Source organism: Urocitellus parryii, chromosome 1 (genome assembly GCF_045843805.1).
Source record: "Urocitellus parryii isolate mUroPar1 chromosome 1, mUroPar1.hap1, whole genome shotgun sequence".
Taxonomy (NCBI): Eukaryota; Metazoa; Chordata; class Mammalia; order Rodentia; family Sciuridae; genus Urocitellus; species Urocitellus parryii.
The window spans coordinates 128497999-128519444 of NC_135531.1; the positions used below are offsets into that span (position 1 = coordinate 128497999).

The 21446-nt window shown below is 40.7% G+C and overlaps 2 protein-coding genes across 6 annotated transcripts in view; one reads left to right on the forward strand and one right to left on the reverse strand.

The window, feature by feature from the left end:
- The first annotated feature begins 1238 nt into the window (after positions 1–1238).
- Positions 1239–16926, forward strand: Kiaa1191 (KIAA1191 ortholog). Of its 5 annotated transcripts, XM_026398148.2 has the most exons (9): positions 1239–1437; positions 2371–2478; positions 2717–2803; positions 5865–6043; positions 9474–9600; positions 11582–11706; positions 14957–15063; positions 15258–15400; positions 15511–16926. In XM_026398148.2, the coding sequence occupies exons 3-9, from the start codon at positions 2776–2778 to the stop codon at positions 15717–15719; spliced, it is 918 nt and encodes a 305-aa protein (XP_026253933.1). In that variant the 5' UTR covers positions 1239–1437; positions 2371–2478; positions 2717–2775; the 3' UTR covers positions 15720–16926. The 5 variants fall into 5 exon arrangements, with proteins under 5 accessions (XP_026253933.1, XP_026253935.1, XP_026253934.1 ...); XM_026398150.2 differs by lacking the exon at positions 2717–2803; XM_026398149.2 differs by lacking the exon at positions 2371–2478.
- The window catches only part of Simc1 (SUMO interacting motifs containing 1), an 87208-nt gene continuing 82439 nt past the window's right edge, over positions 16678–21446 (reverse strand). Inside the window, exon 10 of the mRNA XM_026398253.2 lies at positions 16678–17817. Coding sequence (XP_026254038.1) covers positions 17567–17817 — 251 coding nt within the window. The 3' untranslated portion in view covers positions 16678–17566. The remainder of the gene's footprint in view (positions 17818–21446) is intronic.

The following is a 21446-nucleotide window of genomic DNA, read 5'->3' on the forward strand; positions in this document are numbered from 1 at the left end:
AGCCTCAGCAACTGAGTGTGGCTATAAGCCAACTAGCAGACCCTGTCTCAAAATGAAAAATAAAAAGGGCTGGGGATGTGGCTCAGTGGTTAAGTGCCTTTGGATTCAATCCCTGATTGTGTGTGTGTGTGTGTGTGTGTGTGTGTGTTGGGGGAGTGAATAAAGCTTGTTGGTCCTGTCAGATGCCTGGCAAAGGTCAAATGCTGAAATCTTTAAGAGTTGCTCCCTCCCATCCCTCATTGCCTTTATGAGATGACTTTTTTTTCTTTTCGGTACTGGAGATTGAACCCAGTGGTGCTTTACACTCAACTACACCATCGACCCTTTTTATTTTTTGAGATAGGGTCTAGCTGAATTGCTTAAGGCCTGGCTAAGCTGCTGAGGCTGACCTCAAACTTTTAATCTTCCTATCTCAGCCTCCCCAGTTGCAGTGATTACAGGTGAGCACCACCCCACCCAGCTAACAGATGAGCTTTGATGGCGAGCTTTGGACCTTGGATAGAGTTTGGGAAGATTTTTCCAATTTATTTCACTTCCTTTACTTTGTTTCTTTGTCCTATCTGTAACCTTCAGGGAAAGAGATGTCCTCTTACAGGAAGCTACACCTAAGCAAATACCTCTAAGTTTCGTTAGGGTAAAAGACAAACAATATTAGAACCACCTGACCTTCCTTTATAATTCTAACAAAACTGTTTTGTTTTGTTTTTTAAAGCAAGCAAGAAGTAGGTTTATTGCAAAGGTGAGAGAGATACACAGACTTCTCTGAAGAGAAAGGACCCCATAGCTGGAAATCCGGTGAGGAACATAACTGTTTTTGGAAAAGCATATGCTCACTTAATAATTGAGGTGACTTCTCATCTCTTCCAACCTCAGCTTCACCTCTGTATGGAAAACAAAACAAAACAAACAAAACAAAAAAACCCCAAAAAACAAAACAGGATGAAAAGAGCTGGTACTTGGCAGCCCTTTCTGAGTCTTGTGGGCTTGGATTTGAGAGTGTTTTTACTATACTGTCTCCATTCTCCTTTAGCCTTTTTTGGACCCAGGCACTGAACAGGCGCTGAGAAATGGTGGGTAAGCATGACTTCTCCTTGGAAGTGGGTGGATTTCACTTTAGGACCTGTGGCTCCTATCCTGCAGGGCTTCTAAGGACTTGGGGCCTCCGCATCTTGGACTACAACTCCCAGTATAGCTTGAGCGCCCCGGGTCAAATCTCGCGTGAACTGCCGCGGGTTCAGAAGGCTTCAACATCAAGGCTGCCGGTTCGCACCGCCGCTTGTGCTCTCTAGTCGGTGGTGCGAGCAGTCGAATTTGCCGCCGCTCCCACGATGGCTTGGGTCTGGACTGCGCCACAATCTCTTGAGAGAAGTGGGTCTTCGGATCCTCTTTAGTGCCGGAGTTGGGGACACAGGCAGCTTGGACACAGCGGGATAACAGGTGATCAAATAGCGGGCCTCGGGGCTCCTTGGAGGTGTCTTCTAGCCCTCGGGAGGGGCGCGCTTCCGGCCTCACCGTGCTTCCCAGTTTACCCGGCTCTGGACTCTGCGGGACCGCCCCTGTTTCAGCCTTCTAGTCGTCCACGGCCTCTCTAATGGGGCTTCTCTGGCAGAGCCTGTGGAGCCCCGACACTGAGCCTCTCTCCTGGCGGACCCACCCAGTCCCGGATCCCCTCCCGCCTCGCTTCGCCCGACGGCTCGCCAACATGTCCCAGTCCCTTGCCTTGCCCTATCCTCGGCGTCAAATTCTGCCCTAATCTCTTTAATCTTAACCTCGTTTGGTGGGAAAGGCGGTTGGTCAGACTAGGCCTTTCAAATCCTGGTGGCTTTGTCTTGTATCTCGTCCTGGAGAGGCGTGAAGGGCGATAGCGGTGGGACAGGGGAGCGGAGAAAGGGGAAGGGAGTGTTTCTGGGTCGGGAATGCCCTGTCGACCGGGAAGATGGTTGAACTTTGGGTTTTGTGGTGCTCTTTAGTGAAGAACTAACTGGTTTGCTCTCTCAACTCTCTCCGGTTTCAGGGACACAGTAGCAAGTGGAAAAGCATATAACTTGACTTTTTCAGGCCCTTGTCTTAATTCCCCTGTAAAATGGGGTTGAAACTGGCTGCCTTGCAGAGGGGTCACTTGTCTGTCACCTTGGACAAAAATTTGATAAGTAATAACTGCTTTGCATGGTGGCTGCAAGGTTTAAAAGCAAAATAAAACCCTATAAGTATTAGTTGGTGTTAGTAATAAAGAGAGAATTTACCTACTATGGTACTTAGCCCCTTACTGTGAGTCAGAATGAAAATGAATAGAATTACTCTTACAAGGCCCTAATGAGGAATAAGTGAATGTATGGAAAAGTATCAATGCTGGCTGTTTGTTGTTATTAGAATCTCTGGATGGACTCTTCCTGGGAAGCTTTGCTAATTTGCAGCACCTGGACAATGTTCCTCATTAATACCTGTCTGTCAGCGTAGTGGTGACATCATTTCACTGTGGTAGGTGTCTTTTTCACCTATTGTCTTAGTTTTGTCATCTCACAGATGATAAGATCACCCTTTGATATTATTCTTTTTCTCTTCCCATTGGCATGTTTGTCACCTATTGACTTTTGTATGTGTGTTTCAACCTTGTTAGCAGCAGTAAGTCTCTGTGTACCTATCAGAAGAACAACATTTGGAAGGAAGGGTTCTTTGGTGTTCAATATGAGAAAATGCCCTTTGTTATTTTTATTAGGTGGCAGGGACTCAGCTCTGAATTATAAATTGAAAAAACACCTGGATCCCAGTCTATCAATGGCTTCAAGACAACCAGAAGTACCTGGTAAACATAATTCTTTTTGGTTATGTTTTGCCCTTAATGTTTTCAGCTAGACAGTTTAATCTGAACCATGTATTAATGGTTACTTTCTGCCATCAGTCAATCATTTAGACTTAATAGATTGATGTAATTTAGATATTACCTTATTGACCATGGTATGCTCCCCAAACTAAACTTAAGGTATGTCAGATATGTTACTTTGTATGAAATACAGTTGTGTAGTTTTTGTATTATAGAATGTACCAGAGTGATTAAACTCATCCTCTTTTTTGGGATGAGGGTTGGGGACAGAATGGAGAACTGAACAAAAAGACACTACTAGCCTGGTTTAATGGTGAATTGAGCTTATTTGTGAAAATGTTTGCAGAGCACTTTTTTTTTGTTCTAGGGGTTGAACCCAGGAACACTTAACCACTGAGCCACATCCCCAGCTCTTTTTAAAATTTTGAGACAGGGTCTCATTAAGTTGCTGAGGCTGGCTTGAACTTTAGATCCTCCTGCCTTAGCCTTCCTAGTCACTGGGATTACAGATGTGCACCACCATTCCCAGCTTGCAGCACCTTTTAATGTGTTCTGCATCTGAGTAGGGCAGTGATTTCTGGGTTATTGAAGTGACTAATTCCTTCTTGACTGCTGTATTAGAAGAGAAGGTGATTTTTAATTAAATCTGAATTACTCAATTTCTCATTCTCAGTAAAGTATATAAATGGTGATGTCTATCTTTCAGGATTGTTAAGAAGACTAAATATCATTTTTGAAAATATGAATTAAAAGTTGGTGCTGTCCTTGAGCCTCCTGCTCTTGCTCAGCCCACTCTGCTCTATCTTGCGGGGTGCTCCTTCCACATTTACCTTCAATAAATCTGTACTTTGCCTGTTAAAAGGAAAGGAAAGTTGGTGCTAAATATACATTTTCTGTCCAGAAAAATTTCTTGTCTCTTTTTAGGGGAATATATTTCCTAGAAGTTTTATCTGACTTCATCATTATTTTTATAAAGGCTACTGGTAGGCTACTCTTACAGATTTTTTGAAATTGCTCCCAAATCAGTTGAATTAATAAAAGTTTCCCATATGTCCTCTAATCTAGATCTGTCTTTAGTCTCTTAGCATCATCTGCTTGTATGTTAGTCTTTCATTGTTGCTGCAGTTATCATCAACTCCTGTCAGCATCCCGAGCTATACTGTTGCACTAATTAGGCTAATGTTTTTTAGTGTGGGGAGCATGGCATGTTGGGTCTAGAGTGTGAGCCCTGGTTTAGATCTCTTTCACACTTGTAGCTGGGTGATGTTGGGCAAGCCTAAGCTCTGTGCCTCAGTTTCCTGAGCTGGAAAATGGGAAGAATGAGGGTTAGATAAGATGAGGGATGTGAATGCCTAATAATTATTTGCTTGTGTGTTTGAGACAATGTAAATGCCATAAAATTCACCCACTTAAAATGATCAGTTTAATGGTTTTTAGTATACTCACAAGATTGTATGATGATCAGCATTATTCTAATGTAGAACGTTTTCATTACCCCAAAAAGAAACCTTATACCCATTAGTGTCATACCTCATTGCCTCTTCTCCCCAGCCCCTGGCAATTAATAATCTTCTTGGATTTATTAAATCCTGTGGAATTATTATTTCAGTACTGGGGATTGAATGTGGGGATGCTGTACCACTGAACTATATTCCCACCCCTTTTTATTTTTTATTTTGAGATAGGGTCTCACCAAGTTGCTATGGCTGCTCTTGAGTTTGAGATTCTGTTGCCTTAGTTTCCCAAGTTGCTGGGATTATAGGCATGTGCCACAGTGCCTGGCTTTAGTAATTATTATTGTTAGTAATAAAATGGTAGCTGCTTGATCTCTTTGTTGTTTAAGTTAAGCCACTTTTGGTGGTTTAGAACTTATACCCAGGCAGGTTGATGTCTTAGAGTTTGTGGTTATGTAATTTTAGCCACAGGAAAATGTCACCTTGAAGGCAGGTTCTGGACTTTAGTTCCGATATGAAAGGATTAGCAAACCAAATGAAATGAACCTTGCTCCCTGGTCTGGCACAGCTGAGAATGCCTTTGGAGTGGGTCACCTGTGTCATAGTACATTCAGCAGTCAGTTCCAGGGAACAGGAATGGCAGGATCAGCTGGCAGTGTTTTGGAAGAGTGATTGTCAGCAGTTTCTGTGATGCTGCTGTTTAAATCATACAGACGTTTGAAACTAGAGATGATGCCAAACAACATACTGTTATTTCTTGCTATGCTATTTTTTTTTTTTTTTTTTTGGTAAGATAGGGAAGACAGAGAGTTTACAGTCAGACCTTGGTCAGGCCCAGCTAGCCATTTCCTGTATGAACTTGGATGAATAACTTCATCTCTAGGGCATAGTTTCCTCATCTATAAAATAAGAACAAGAACTTCATATCCTAGGTCTTTTGTGTCCTCAGTCTTGCGTGAGTTGAGAGCCTTTAGCATTGCAGTGAGGGTGGCCTCTGTGCATAAAGAAAGCAAACTTTGAAGTAAGATAGTTAAATTCAGTTTTAATTCTGTGCTTTGAAGTTGTGACATTGCCACAGTAAATTTAAACTGATTTTCAAGTTCCTTATGATATAAAAATGGATTAGGGTTATTTATAAAAATGGATTAGGGTTACAGAGTGCATTAGTGGAGAATCCAAAGTGTCAGGAATGAAGGAAGAAATTAGTTCTGTTACCTTTCCTTAAATGTATTATTATTCCAGAACAAGGTATTCTTGTTCTGTCCCCAAATAAGAGTGTTTTGGAAGCTGGGTGTGGTGACACATGCTATTTGGGAGATTAAGGCAGGAGGATCAGAGATTTGAGGCCAGCCTGGGCAACTTACCGAGACTCTTGCAATAAAAAAAAAAACAACGCCTGGAATGTACTTAGTGGTAGAGTGTTTGCCTACATTAAGTGAGGCTCTGTGTTTAAAACCCAGTATATCCCCCACACCCCCATAAAAAAGAGAAAAACGAAAAGTTTCAGAGCTTTCCTTCCTATAGGTTAATTTAAAGCTGCTAGTATGCTCAGTTGTTAAACCCATCTTGACTGGTATCTCTGTTCTTAGCTCTTGGGCCTAGTGGGCCCCTAGGCAAGATGTCCCTGCCCATCGGGATGTGCCGTAGGGCATTCAGCTATGATGATGCCCTTGAGGACCCTGCACCCATGACTCCTCCTCCATCGGACATGGGCAGCATCCCCTGGAAGCCAGTGATTCCAGAGCGCAAGTATCAGCACCTTGCCAAGGTACCTGACCCTGCTGGCTGCTTCTGGCAAACCTAAACTCTTTGTTTTTCTCCCTCTATTCCAGAAGCCTTCCAGTGACTTCTTGTACCCATAGAATTGGGCAGCCATTATTCCTTGTGTGTTTTCTATGCCTTAGCTGGAGTTGATGTATCTTTTTATTTTTTTAACTTAAAAGTAGAATGTTGTGTCATCTACCTGAGACTCTTCTGTAACCCCCTTCCCCCATTAAAAATCCAGACTCACACATGCCTCTTCCCAACTTCCCTACCCAGTGACCCAATCATGCATGTTATCTGAGATTTCTTGCACTTAATTGGGTATTTTATGCTTCTGAGTCTTTGCTTCACATGTTCCTATAGCTTAGATGTTTAGCATCTCCATCCTGTTCTCATATCCCCCACACTCCATTTGCCTAACAAATAGTATCCTTTAGGTCTTTGCATAAACATCTCTTTTATAATATTTTTCTGATATCTCCTTCTTCCTGATAAGACTGTTACCTTTCCCTTTGAACTCTTCAGTGTACCATGATCCCTATCATAATATCTGTATTGTTTTGTCACCCTCCATTAGCTTTTTGAGGCCAGGGTCCATATCTGAGTTTGTATGGGTTGAGTGCATCTTATTCCAAATGCTTGGGAACAGAAATGTTTCAGATTTCACATTTTTTGAATTTTGGAATATTTGCGTACATGCAATGAAATACTTTGGAGATGGGACCCAAATCTAAACACACAAATTATGTTTCATATATACCTGTCCATATAGGCTGAAGGTAATTTTATTTATATATATATATTATAATAGAAACAAAGTTTCAAAGTGTGGAACTTTCCAGTTGTGGCATCATGTCAGTGCTCTAAAAATTTCAGATTTTGGAGCATTTGGGAATTCATATTTTTGGATTAAGGAGACACAACTTTTATTCCATCTTCAGTATTTAGCAGCAGGCTTGGTGTAAAGTAGATTCCCCCAAATTATGCATACTGTAATTGGAGGAAAATTGGCTTTCTTGAACATATGCTGTATTTTTCTTTGTGCTCTTCCTCCTGCCTCAAGTGCCTTTTCTATTGCTGTAGAGCTGCCTTCTTCCTAAGGCAGCTTGTTCTGTTGTCACAGCCCTTCTGTGCAGTTGGGTCTCATAGGTTTTTGTGTGTTTGTTGCAATTGTGCTTCTGAAGCTTATGCTTCCTGGCTTCTCACCTCTGATTCCCCAACACCAAGAATATAGGAAAGGTTATATTGTTTCTTGAAAAAACTAGGCCTGCCAGATTCTCAGATAAGGTCATATAGCTACAGCTAGTTTCATCAAATTGTGAGCCATCTGATCGCCTGGGCCTGATAGGAAATATACAGCTTAAACAGACCTGTGCACACAACTTTACCCCAAACCACAGTTTTCCATCTAAGAGATGGAAATACTTTGTCATAGAGGAAATATGGGGATTAAATAAAAAAGGATTTAGAGGTTTGGCACATGGTAGCTATATGACTACTGGCTTCCAGCCTTTCACTTGGTTCAGCCATATTTGATGCTTTCTTTCTAATAAGCTGTGTTTGTTTTTCTTCTTCCATTTCATAATGGGGAGCTCCTTTCTAAGAAAACCTCTCTGTACCTCAGGGGAAAACTACTTGTATCAATTATCTAGTGGAATTTGACTGAATTGGTTGTTTAGGAGGGAATGTTCTATGTAAAAAGTAGTGGAGGTACTAGGAGAAGGGGACCCTGGCAGCCTGCGGATGATGCCGAAATAGTAGACTCCAGGGACTAGGGTAGAAGATAAGCAGGGTTGGGAGTGCCTTTGAGAGCAGCACACCATTTTCATTAGTAAAGGCTGCTGAGTACTTCACAAGACACAGAATGGGCTTCTAGTGTTCAGTTGTGCCACAGCTGGGACAGCTGGTGATTTGGAACAACTGCTCATTACACGCATTCTTTATCTGCCCAATTATCTATATATTAGGAGCCATCCATCTTCCAAATAAGAAAACAGGTTCAAGTTTTACTCTAATAAGATCCTAGCTAATAAGTATAAATCCTGTTTTGTAATAGTGATACGATATTTGAGTACTCTCTTCTGCAGCCCTCCTGTTGAGCCATCTCTTTTTTTCAGTTCCTTTGGAAAAGCAGAGAACAAAGAATAAACCTAATTCTCTTTTCCTTACTTACTAGGACTCGGCATGGTGTCACATGTTTAGATTATAAAAGATGGATGCTCTTACACATTATAGTAGAAGCTACATAGGGTTTTTATTTTTTAAAAATTTTTTTAGTTGTCAATGGACTTTATTTTGTTTATTTCTATGTGGTGCTGAGAATTGAACCCAGTGCCTCACACATTCAAGGCAAGCGCTCTACCACTGAGCCACAACCCCAGCCCTTGTTAGTTTTTTTTTTTTCCCCAAATATTTTTTAGTTGTAGATGGACACAATACCTTATTTATTTATTTATTTTTTATGTGTTGCTGAGGATTAAACCCAGTGCCTTCCATGTACTAGGTAAGTGCTCTACCACTGAGCCACAACCCAGCCCCAAGTTTTGATACTGGGCGGTGCTTTACCACTGAGCTACATTCCCTGCCCCTTTATTTTTTATTTTGAGACAAAGTCTTAATAAGTTGCTTAGAGCCTCGCTAAGTTGCTGAGGCTGGTCTTGAACTTGTAATCTTTCTGTCTCAGTCTCCCTATTTGCTGGGATTACTGGTGGCATCTCTGTGTCTGGCCTGATTTTTATTAGTTTTTAAAGACCATTATTTGAACCTTTAGAACACTGGTCCTCAAACAAATCTTGGCATCACATGGAAATTTGTTAGAAATATAAGTTATGTATTTGTTTATTTTGGTGGTGCTAGAGATTGAACCCAGGGCCTCACACATGCTAGGCAAGAGCTTTACCATCGAGCTACACCTTGAACCCTACACTTAAGTTCTGGAGTCCTGCCCTAGACTTACTGAATCAGAAACCCTTGGGTGGGTTCAGCAGTGTGTTTAAAGAATCTCTGCAGGCGGTTCTGATGTTCCACAAAGCTTATGAGCTACTTAGCAAATGCTCTGATTAATCTAGCCTAGTGCTTGGTATTTGGTACTTGTTTAGTACTTGTAACAGTACAGATTTTCTTTTTTTTTTTTTTGTACTGGGGGATCAAACCCAGTCCTTGCACATGATGTACATGCTAGGCAAGCATGCTACCCCCGAGCTATATCCCCAGACCCTTTTCTTCTGCTTTCTTATTGGCATAGTACTAAAGTGTATTGGACAGACATAGGCAGGAAAGGTAGTAGACCTCAGAACTTCAAATTCTGGTTTTCCTTTTAGGAATTTCTTCACTTATCAGATTTAAGATACTTAAGTAACTTCTTCCTATAGGAGTAAGTTTAGGTGTGTGACTCCCCTGCCCTGCTTAAGTGCATCCTTACCTCTCTTGAACAGGAGGAGGAAGGAGAGGCCAGTGTATCCCACCCTGCCATGACCCTGTCAACGGTCACTGACAGTACGGACAAGGTCCCGGTGGTGAAGGCCAAAGCTACCCATGTCATCATGAATTCTCTGATCACAAGTAAGCACCCTTTATTCTCAAGAGTAGAGTGAAGCAGGGGTGGGGAAGAGTGTCAGCCTCTTAAAAAGCAGCTGCAGATGATTCTGTAGACAGGCCTGTCTCAGCATGTCCAAATATATTTTGGCTGCTGAATCCCAGTGTTGAAGCTTCATTTTGTTGGAAGATTTGACAAACATTAAACATCTCAGTTGATTTAGGTGCATTTCTGTTGTTTTGTTGATATATTCTCATTTCTCATGTTGGTCATTGTGATCTTGGGCAAGTTACTTAACTATAGAGACTGTTTTGTAAAATGGTGAATCTAGCTGGCAGGTTGAAGTGAGGATTAAATGGTTCAGTGCTTTGGGGCTACTGCTGTTACTGTCCTAAGCTCTGCTGGAGAAGCAGTATAAGGAAGCATTTTTCTATTTTCTTGCATTTTTATTTTTTCTTTTTAACTGAACAGCTCAAAGTTGATTTCCCAGGAAGAAAAGGACCAGGTGTGGTGCCTCAAGGATATTTAGTCTTTAAGAATGTGTGATTGGTGGTCCTAGTGAGACCTGCCATAGGAAGCTTGCATTTTAAAAAATACCTTACAAGTTAACTAAAGTTTGTTTGGGAGGGCTGTTCTAGTTGCTCTGGAAAGTTAATTATTAGATACATAGCTCTGCTTGTCAACAGTAATGCCTCTATCAGTGGTAAGGTACGTAGAGGTTCTTGCTTGGGTGGCTCATTTTTGAAGCCCTTGTTTCTCCAGGAGTTTGTCTTGATCATTTCCCAGAGAGTTCACCCACGAACCCAAAGTTCAAACTCTCACTTTGGTTTTCTTCTCTTCACTCATAAATGTATCACTTGAATCAGCAACTGCTGCTTGCATTTTGCAAGCTTCAGGCTATATATATTGTAGTGGTGTTAGAAAGCTTAGCTATTGTTTTTTTAGTATAGAGCAACTTCTTTATTAAAAAAATGCAGTTTACCAACATGCAGACTATTGACACTTTAGTATACTAATGTCACTTGTATTTATTTGGCATATTTACCAAAAAATGGATATTTTATATAAGTGCAGATATAGTAGACATACCATTCTTTTTTTTTCCCCCTCCAATAATACTGCCAGGTACTTTTGATGTTGCCATAGTCTTTAATTTTTTTTTCCTCTATTAGTAATGGAAGTACTTCTTTAGGAGAGGAATGACTAAGTCAGAAAGTGCATCTAGACTCTTTGATTCACAGTTGCCAAATTCTTATATGTAGGAGTACTATTAGGTAACTTGTGTACGGATTAAGCAAAAATTCAGCCATCTTTCATTCCAAAGTGGAATAGACTTTTTTTAAAAATATTTTTTTAGTTGTCATTGGACCTTTATTTTATTTATCTGTATATGGTGCTGAGAATCGAACCCAGTGCTCACACATGCTAGGCAAGCGCTCTACCACTGAGCCACAACCCCAACCCATGACTGACTTGTGAAGTCATAGGTCAGACTGAAAGAATGTTGAGGGCTCCCTGCACAAGGCATGGTAAACAGGCCATCTTACACAGAAGAAACTTGTGATTCAGTAGATCTGCTAGTTCAAGGCAGGTTGTCTGTGGTTTGAATCAGGCTGGTCCTCGATGCCAGTGGGCTTGAATATGACCTTTTTCTTTTGGCAAAGGTTTTTGTATGGTTGAAGAGGGGGTGAGTTTCTCTTAGAAAATTTTGTGTTTGGAGAATTTTTTTACTGTGTCTGGATGTCAGCTGGCATCTCCAAGCAGCATTTCTAAACACAAAGAGGTTGTTATGTGTACAAGTAAGAGCAAGGTAAGTTCTTTAGCTGTCCTTTTAGGAATAATCTCTTCTTTGGTGTGGTGTGAGGGAAGGGAACTTTTGTGGGAGGTTCAGAATTCCACTTGCAATGCTTACCTGGGGAATCCTCCTCCTTGGGTGGTCAGTGTCGTCTCTTGTTGGTTTGTGATGGGTTGTGTAATGGGCTTGATGGTCTGCTTCTCTTTTCTCAGAACAGACGCAGGAGAGCATTCAACGTTTTGAACAACAGGCAGGACTGAGAGATGCTGGCTACACACCCCACAAGGGCCTTACCACCGAGGAAACCAAGTACCTCCGAGTAGCAGAAGCACTCCACGTAAGCTTATTTCTTTGGAACTTTCAAAAAACAAAGCCTTTATCTTTCATGGCTTGACATATGACTGTGTTTAGAAGTTACTAGCTCAGCTAGCTGGTGGCTGTGGAAAGTGGTGGAAAGAGAACTGGGTAAAGGAATTTAGAAGTGGTAAGTCCCATCTGTGGTGGCACTCCTGGATGAAGGCTCGGGAGTGTTTGGCCTTGTGGCTTCTGTTTTCTCATCTGTAAATTGAGGGTTCTGTTTTGTTTATTTCTGGCTAGAAGGATCAAATGAGTGTCATCTCGCATACTTGATACGTGGGTACTCTGAACTGAAAAGCAAATGTGGATTATTTTTCTGCCAGGAATTGACTGAGGGAGGGGGAATTGGGCAGTCTCAATAGACTTAAGTTTAGCTGGAAAACAGCATCATGCTCTGTATTTATTTATTTATTTATTTATTTATTTTGGTACCAGGTATTGAACCCAGGGGCATTTAACTACTTAGCCACATCCCCAGCCCTTTTAAAATTTTATTTAGAGACAGGGTCTTGCTAAGTTGCTGAGTGCCTTGCCTAATTGCTGAGGCTGGCTTTGAATATATATGTGTGTGTGTGTGTGTGTGTATATATATAATGTGTATATATATTTAAAAAATTTTTTAATTGTAGTTGGACACAATTTTATTCTATTTATTTATTTTTATGTAGTGCTGAGGATGGAACCCAGTCCCTCACGTTTGCTAGGTGAGCGTTCTACTGCTAAGCCACCACCCCAGCCTCATGAATATATTTATATTATTGGTACTAGGGATTGAACCCAGGAGTATTTAGCCGCTGAGCCACATTCCCAGTCCTCTTTTTAAAATTTTGGGATGGGGTCTGGCTAAGTTGCTGAGGTTGGCCTCAAACTTGGCAATCCCTCTGCCTCAGCCTCCAAATTGATGGGATTATAGGAGTGTGTCACCATGCCCAGTTTAAACATTTTAAAGAATAATAATGTTTCAACTGACTTGAATACCACTTTATATGAATGGTGCTTTATGATTTAGGACCTCATAAATTCACTTAATCTTCATATTAATGCCTTGAGGTACATACTGTTTTCTATATTTTTTAAATGGAGAGAATGGCATCCAAGGGCATATATTTAGCCACATTATGAAATCAGCGTCTCCCAATTCCCTATATCCTTCTCAACCCCTCCACAAAGTAGTCTGAGAATCTGCCACTCAAAGGGGCTTAGATTCTCCTCTGAAGGAAAAAGGCAGAGGTGACTCAAAGGACACAAATACAGCTAAGAAACTGGACTGTTTTCTGTAGGCAAGGGTGGGTCATAGTCTGATCATGTTGTAAGTTTTATTTTAAAGAGTTCTGAGCTGGGCGCAGTGATGCACACCTGTAATCTCAGTGACTTGGAGGTTGAGGCAGGAGGATTGCAAGTTGAAAGCCATCCTCAGTAATTTAGTGAGCCCCTATCTCAAATAAAGGAGGGCAGGAGGCTGAGGCTGATGGATTGCAGGTTCGAGGCAAGCCTTAGCAACTTAAGCCATTAGCAACCTAGCAAGACTGGAAGTGAAAAATTAAAAAGGGCTGAGGATGTAGTTCAGAGGTAAAGCACCCCTGAGCTCAATTCCTAGTCCAAAAATAAATAAATAAAAATGGGATGGGTAGGTTGGGGATGTGGCTTAGTGTTTTAAGCGCCCCTGGGTTTACAATCCCTGGTACCAAAAAAAAAAAAAAGGTTCTGAGTAGGAAGTGATAAAGATTATAGATAATAAGTATTCCCCAGAAGCTCACGGGAGAGACAATGGAAGAACATTCAGAAGTGAAATGATTGGGCTATAAGCTCTTTAACCTAATCAGTGAATTAATCCTGTGGTGGGGATTAACTGGGTGGTAGCTAAAGTTGGGTAGGGTGTGGCTGGAGGTTGGCATTGGGGGGGCGTGCCTTTGGGGTATATTTTGTATCTGGCAGGTGGAACCTCTGCTTTCTGATCATCTTGTGAGCCACTTCCTTCTGCCACATTCTTCCATGATATTCTCCCTTATCAAGCCCTGAGGAATGGAGCTGGCTATCTGGACTAAAACCTCTGAACTCTTAAGTCCCCCAAATAGACTTTTCATCCTCTAATTGTTCTTGTCAGGTCTTTTGGTCACAGCAGCAAAAAAGCTGACTAAAACATGGCTTTTGGGCATAGGAGAGAACAAAAGGAGGGAAGGATCATGATGTACAGTATATGGAAGGGGGAATAATGTGCATCTGGGGGCCTGTGGGTAGGGATATGAGACTCTGTAGACTGGTTGCATTGTATGAGTATTACAGATGACTCTTTTGTAGCCTGTTTAAAAAGCAGTGATATGGGGGATCAGTGATGGGCTGGTGGCCAGTTTAAGCTTTTAGGCAAGAAAGATACTTTCAGAGAGGTACACTGTCAGTTTTTAATACTTGAGTACCTTTATCTGAGCAATTCACTCATGTGATCGTAGAATTGGCTTTGTTTGGCCCATTTTCTGCATCCTGGCTGTAGGAATAGAACATGAGGATGGCTGAAATGTTAGATTTAACTAGCATCATCTTATAATTATTTGTTGATTTAAACAAATTGATTTGTTGAGAAAACTGAAGAGTGATCATTTGTTTAGAATGTACCTTGGATGGAGCAGTGGCATACTGTGCTTGGAGGACAGGCACTATGGGAGCCTTGACTTAGAATTCTAGAAGTATGAAGTAGATTTATCCCCACCCACTACTACCCACTGCACTGCTAGTCTGCTGGAGAAACATTTACAGTGCTGAGGGAACCTAAAGTAGCTGTTGATGGAGAGGAAGGAGAATGGGGTAGGATCCTCAGAGGAAGCATTTAGTTAAAGAACAGCAAACCTGATGCTTGTTTTTGAGAGTCAGAATGCTTAGGGGCTGTATGTGGTAGGAGATGTAGAGAGAGAAGAGCTCAAGGTGCTGTTTATAAGGCCAAGAATACAGCTGGATGTTGGCTCTCCCATTTACTGGTTGGGTGCATGTGGGAAGATTATTTTCCTGAAAGTAAAAGCTTTCAGTACAGGGATGTTTGAGATCTGTTATAGAATGAGTGCATGGAAAGATGGAATTTCATTCAGTATGGCAAAATCAAAATCATTCTGCCTATGCCGTGTTTTTCTTGTGCCTTAAGTTAACATAAAACAAATGGTTTATGCTCAGACAACTATTTTATGGCTATTTTGGTTTGTACTCAATTTTGACAAAACCTCTCTTCTTACCCATCTGGACAGAAACTAAAGCTGCAGAGTGGAGAGATAACAAAGGAAGAGAAGCAGCCTGCGTCAGCCCAGTCTACCCCAAGCAGCAGCCCTCACTCTTCCCCCAAGCAGAGGCCCAGGTGAGTCCTTCCTGGGACCCTTCTAGGCCTCAGCAGGCTTCCGCTTGGGGAAAGCTGGTGCTCAAAGCTGGATTTAAGTCTGTGCTTTCACAGTGAGAAGTGCTCGTTCACAGTTCCCTTGTCTTTTGGTGGGAGATGACTTCTGAAGGTGCAGGAAAAGTATGTATTAGGATGCTTTGTTTTTGCTCTTCCAGAGGCTGGTTTTCTTCTGGTTCCTCTGTAGCCTTACCTGGTCCAAGTCCTAGCACCATGGATCCTGGAAGTGGAGATAAGGATAGAAACTCATCAGATAAATGGAGTCTTTTTGGTCCAAGACCCCTTCAGAAGTCTGATTCTGGTAGGCAGCTCTGTCAAAAAAGAAAGCAACATGGCAGGCATATTGCTGTACTATATTCTGGGCATGGACTATGGTTCTGCAGTCATTTATTCTCTGGTTTACTTTTGTAGGAGGTTTTACCATCCAGGCCTACAAAGGCGCCCAAAAGCTCTCTCCCATGGAGCTGATCCGTGCCCAGGCCACCCGAATGGCTGAAGATCCAGCAACCTTCAAACCACCCAAGATGGATGTCCCAGTGATAGAAGGGAAGAAACCACTGCCGCGGACCCATAATCTCAAACCGCGTGACTTGAATGTGCTCACACCCACTGGCTTCTAGAGTGTGTCTATTCCAGGGACTTGGGCTAGAGGGTTTCTTGTCCTTTATTCCCCTTTTACCTTAGCTCTGACATAGGAATGGTATATTAAAACAAACAAAACTGAGGTTAGAGGTGGAGACATAATTAATTCTGAGAAACATCAGTGCAAAGCTTGTCCTTGTGTGGAAGAAACCGTTTTGTAGTGTTTTAGAGTCAAACTAAAAAAAATCTCAGCAGTGATTTTGGGGGGAGGACTTCATTACCCTTTCTTATTTACCTCAGACCAGGACTTTGATCATTGCTTACTAGGTAAATGTTTATGCTATTCCAAAACCTAGGCTTCTTTTTACCACCATCAGCATAAACACACCATGGTGTAGAGGTGTCCGCTGACAAGTTTGGCCTTTTTGACTCCGCTGATGTCAGGTAGGGGGACCTAAGATCTAAGACCTGTTTAAGGTCTGGGTACAATTAACAGCCACACTTCGCAGGGACCCCTATTTTCTAGGCTAAAACTGGTCTCCTTGCTTTTTGGTCAGTCTAATGGATTGCTTTGTCCTGTAATCAGTTCATGCTTCTTGGTACCTCTTGAGCTGCTGCTGTTGGAGGGATGCTTCTCATTTACATGTCACAAAATAAACACTAGTCTTGCATATCCTTTCTTGCACTTTAAAGATTAAAGTAAGATTAGTTTAACTCCAATTTGGTTTAAACTTCCTAAAATAAGAAAATTAAGTTTATTGAATTGAGATATATTTTGTGATGCTGGGGATTGAATCCAGGGCCTTGTACATTCAAGGCAAGTGCTCTACCATTATTGAGCTATACCCCACCCCCTGCCCTAGGAGGTAAACTTTGAGTAAATGAAATTCATTTGAAATTAGTGTCGGTTATTTCAGTTTCTTTGTATAGGTCAGGGCTTAACTTTTTGGAGGGGACATGGATATATTCAAAATAAGAAAAGCATTTTTCACCAAAATGAGCCTCATATCTTTATGCAACATATCTTAGAAACTGCATTTTTATTTCTCCTCACTTTGTACATTTGTCTTGAACACTGTCTCAGATACTTGCCGTTTTTGTTTTGGTTAGGATTTTTGTTTACATAAGAAGCTGACCTTCTTATAGAGAAGCCTTTAAGTCTAAAATTGTCAGAACTAATTTATTTTCGTCTTCTCTGTTATGATCTTTTGTTTGGACAATAAAGATCCTTACTGCTTTCTCAAATGTGGATATCTTTCTGTCCTGTTAATAATAGCCATTCTGCCTACCCAGTCATGGAACCTAAGCATGGTAAACTTGGTATTTTGAAAAACCATTGCCTTTTTATTGTATCCTTTTAACATCAAATGTTTTATAACACACTCTATCCTTTTGTTTCTTTGTCCCCTTTTGTTACATTAGATCTTAATAGACTGGCCACAAAGTCAAATTCATAGGCAATATATAAAAGGTCTAATAGAGAATGTTAGGAAAAACAAATGTTTTTCCAGAAACAGGCTCTCAGTTACTTGAATAACACTGACATATAGTTTGTTCAGAGGGATTCTTCTCTCACATCTTGAATGGAAATGTTAAACAGAGTGCATATAGTGTTACCTGTTTCAAAAAAAGTATAGATAAATAATTTATTAAAAAATATATACACCTTGTATATTTAAGCCATATTTGAGAATAGGCCAGGATAGGATTATCAAAAAAAGAGAGAGATGCTAAAGAGTCAAAGTGACTACAGCCTACAGATAAATAAGATATGTTTGGTCCTGCGAGATTTTTACTACTGTTCATACTTTCAGAGCTTCTAAGTAGAAGACAAGTTCAAGAGGTATTCTTGGTGCTCAGTGCTTAGAAGGCCCTTAGGGCTACTCTAGTGCTTCGGAGTGGGCTCTGTGTCAGGGTTCAAGTCCGCAGCATAGAAGAGCAGAAGCTTCAACAAGTGCACTTTGTCTTGCAGTTGAGGGACCAGGGGCTCCCCCAGCATCTGGATTAAGCGACTGCGGAAGGCCTCAATCTGCTTCTCCACATCCACCACTGTGATGTCATCTCCTTGTTGGGGCTTGGGCTTAATCCTTTTGATTATTAAGTCTTTTCGATCGATCACTGAACTCCGTAGGTGCTCTGCAAGAGGGAAGAAATTAGTGAAACTATACTGCTATTTATCATTAAAAAAACGAAGTCCAATATTAGGTAAATTCCTGTTGCTTAGTTACTGGAAGACAAGTCAAAAGGGTATGTAGATTACTATGGCAACCCCATTTCCAAAAGGTCCTGTATTGGTTTATTATCGTCAAGAAGGATTTTTTTTTAACATATTAAAAAAATTGCATTCTTTTTATCTTTTTCCTTTTGATTTAAACCATAAGCCTACATGAAATTATATTTTAGATATTTCAAATTAATACACAAGACATTTTTGAGACAGGATTTCTCCTACAGTGGGGAGACCCCTCTCTGGGTGGTGAGGGGATACTAAAGTGGAAATTGAGGTGTCAGTATGAATATGTATAATAAATTTATAAAATTATGTAATTTACTGACGGTCGAAAAGCAGAGACACTCTAGTAGCAATCATAATTTAAATCCTAGCTTCCATACACATTCTCCACTAAAAGCAATCAAAAAAATTTTTTTTTTGAGAAAGACATTCTGAGACCAAGATAAGGTAACCTGGAACACCTTCTGTGAGAAAGGGAATGTTTAAAATTAATGGGGAGGGGCTGGGGTTGTGGCTTAGTGGTTGAGAGCTTGCCTTGCACGTGTGAGGCACTAGGTTTGATCCTCGGCACCACATAATATAAATAAAAGATAAAAAGATGATGGAGACCTGTCAAAAGCAACCTAAAGGAGGTTCTTATTGGCCAAATTTTGGACAATGTGATCAGAAAAAAGGATGCCAAAAAATGAATTATTTCAACACACTGAATTTTTAAAAAAGTCCTGAGTGCACAGTAGAAGTTTTTAAAGGGAGCCCTTTTTCCAGAAGAAGGTTAAGAAATGTAGAAGAAAGTAGAACTAGAAAGTTTGCCACTTTTCAAACTACTAATATGAGTCAAGTAAGAACCACAAATGGATGCTAAAACCAAGTGAAAGGCTGACAGGATATTCATAGTCTCAAAAGTTTCACTCTCTACTAATAACAAAGGGAAATTGGAGAAGTGACATACATACTACCTTAACCAACTATTGGGACCAAAATGAGAATGCCTTTTTTTTTTTTTATGGTACTAAAGATGAACCAAGTCTTGCACATGCTAGGTAAGCACTCTACCACTGAGCTGTGTCCCCAGCCCTTTTTATTTATTACTTTTTATCTTTGGTACCAGCAATTAAAGCAGGGGTGCTTAACTACTGAGCCACATCCCAACCCTTTTTGAAATATTTTATTTAGAGAAGGTCTTGCTGAGTTGTTTAGGTCCTTGCTAAATTGCTGAGGTTGGTTTTGAACCCGAAATCCTGTCTCAGCCTCCTGAGCTGCTGGGACTACAGGTGTGTACTACCGTGCCCAGCTTGCCCTTTCTATTTTGAGACAAGGTCTCACTAAGTTGCCCAGGCTAGTCTTGAATTTGTCATCATCCTGCCTGTTGGGAGCTGTTGAGATTATAGGTGTGTATGTGACTGCCCTGCATGACATTGCCTTTTGATGTCATGTGCTAGATTTCTTAGATTTTACTATTTTTATTATTTATTTTTTTTTGAGACAAGGTCTTGCTAAATTGCCCAGGCTGGACTCGAACTTGTGGGCCAGCTTTCTGAGCAGCTAGGATTACAGGTGTGCACCACCATGCTTGGCTTGCTAATAGATTTTTAACATGAATCTTTTTTTTTTTTTTTTTTTATAAGAGTGTCCTGTGACGGTGCACTCTTTTTTTTTTTTTTTTTTTTTTATTTATTTTTTAGTTCTCGGTGGACACAACATCTTTTGTTGGTATGTGGTGCTGAGGATCGAACCCGGGCCGCACGCATGCCAGGCGAGCGCGCTACCGCTTATTGTGAGAAGATATTAAGACAATCCCAATTACTGAACATTCTACAAAATAACTGGCCTCAACTCTTTAAAAATGCCTGTTGAGCTGGGCACTGTGATGCATGCCTGTAATCACAGCTACTCAGGAAGCTGAGGCAGGAGGATCATAATAAGTTCAAGGACAGCCTTAGCAACACAGTGAGGCCCTGTCTCAAACAAAACAAAACACAAAACAAAAAATAAGGCTGGGAATGTTGTGCAGTGGTTCAACCCCCACTACTCCACCCTCCCACCAAAAAAAAAAAAAAAAAAAAAATGGCTGTTATGAAGGACTAGTAAAGGCTGGGAACACTGTGATTTCAGAGATTGAAGGAGATCAAGAGTACGACTAACAAGTACAGTGCTTGATACTTGACTGGGTTCTGACTCAAAACCAAAGTAATCATCTAAATATGATATTATGGGACATTAGATAATATTCTATCAAGAATCAGTTTCTTGTGATAATTGTGAGTGTTGTGTAGAAGAATATCTTTGGAGATTCAAGCTGAAGGATTTAAGCAGGAATATGATAGTACAACTTATTTTCAACTGTCTCAGTTCTCTCTAGCCAAAGTGTAATCATTAAGCAATCATTAAGCCACCTGTGGCCACATGTTAACAGCTGGTGAGTCAAGAAAAAGGGTGTAGGGGGTGTTCATTATACTATTACTTTAAATTTTCTATAGGCCTGAAAATGAAAATACTAAGAAAAATAAGAAGTTATAAAGGTATCATTCCACATCCACAGGCCAGCTCTAATAGTTCTGGAAGTATGCGGAATTGAGACAAAGGAGTTCAGGGTCACATATAAAGCAAATGCACTGAAGAATTCTGAGGACTTTATCATGACTCCCAGATGCACCAAAGTAACTCCAGCATCATTTTCTCAGTCTCATTTATTTTATAAATAAGCATAATCCCAAAAGGACTGAATAGTGTTTGGAAATTGAGAAAAGAGAATAAACTTACTATTATTTTTTAGTACTAGGAATTAAATCCAGATGTGCTTTATCACAGAGCTACATCCCTAACCCTTTTTGTTTTGATACAGGGTCTTGCTAAATTGCTTAGGGCCTGGCTAAGTTGCTGAGGCTGGCCTTGACCTTGTGATTCTCCTGCCTCAGCCTTCGGAGGTTCTGGGATTTCAGGTGTGAGCCACCACACAGAGCATAGTAAGTTCATTTTAAGTAGTATATTTTGTTACATTTTCAATTAATAAGAAAGTTGTTGTTTCTCATCAACTTTCAGAAGAAAGCACTTAAAAGTCTAGATTTATACCAGTAAGTCTAATTATAGTCTGAAAAGGAAGTATAATAAATATATTACAGTGTGTCCAAGATCTGGAAATAGAAAACAATGTTGCTTTTAGATGTAATTATAGGGCCCTTTGAATATTTAAGCAACAAAAATTTACAGTGAGAACCTAGTTTCTGGAACTAGGCTAGACTGCAGGGACAGTGGAATCAGACCAGCTCTGTGCACTTACATTCTAGTCACAGGAATCCTGAGAAGGAATAAACCCACAAAAATAACTATAGATTGACATGAGTACAATTAAAGAAATAAATTGGATGCTGTGATAAAGAATAATAAGAGGGGTGGGATGGAATAAAGGTAAGCAGTCTACTCTAGCCAGGAAGGGCTTCTGAGGCGAGTCCAGAAGGATGAGATGGAGGTAACTGTGTCTACTTCTAGGGAGTGTGCAGTCCAGGTAAACAGCAGAGCAAGTGCAAATGCCCTG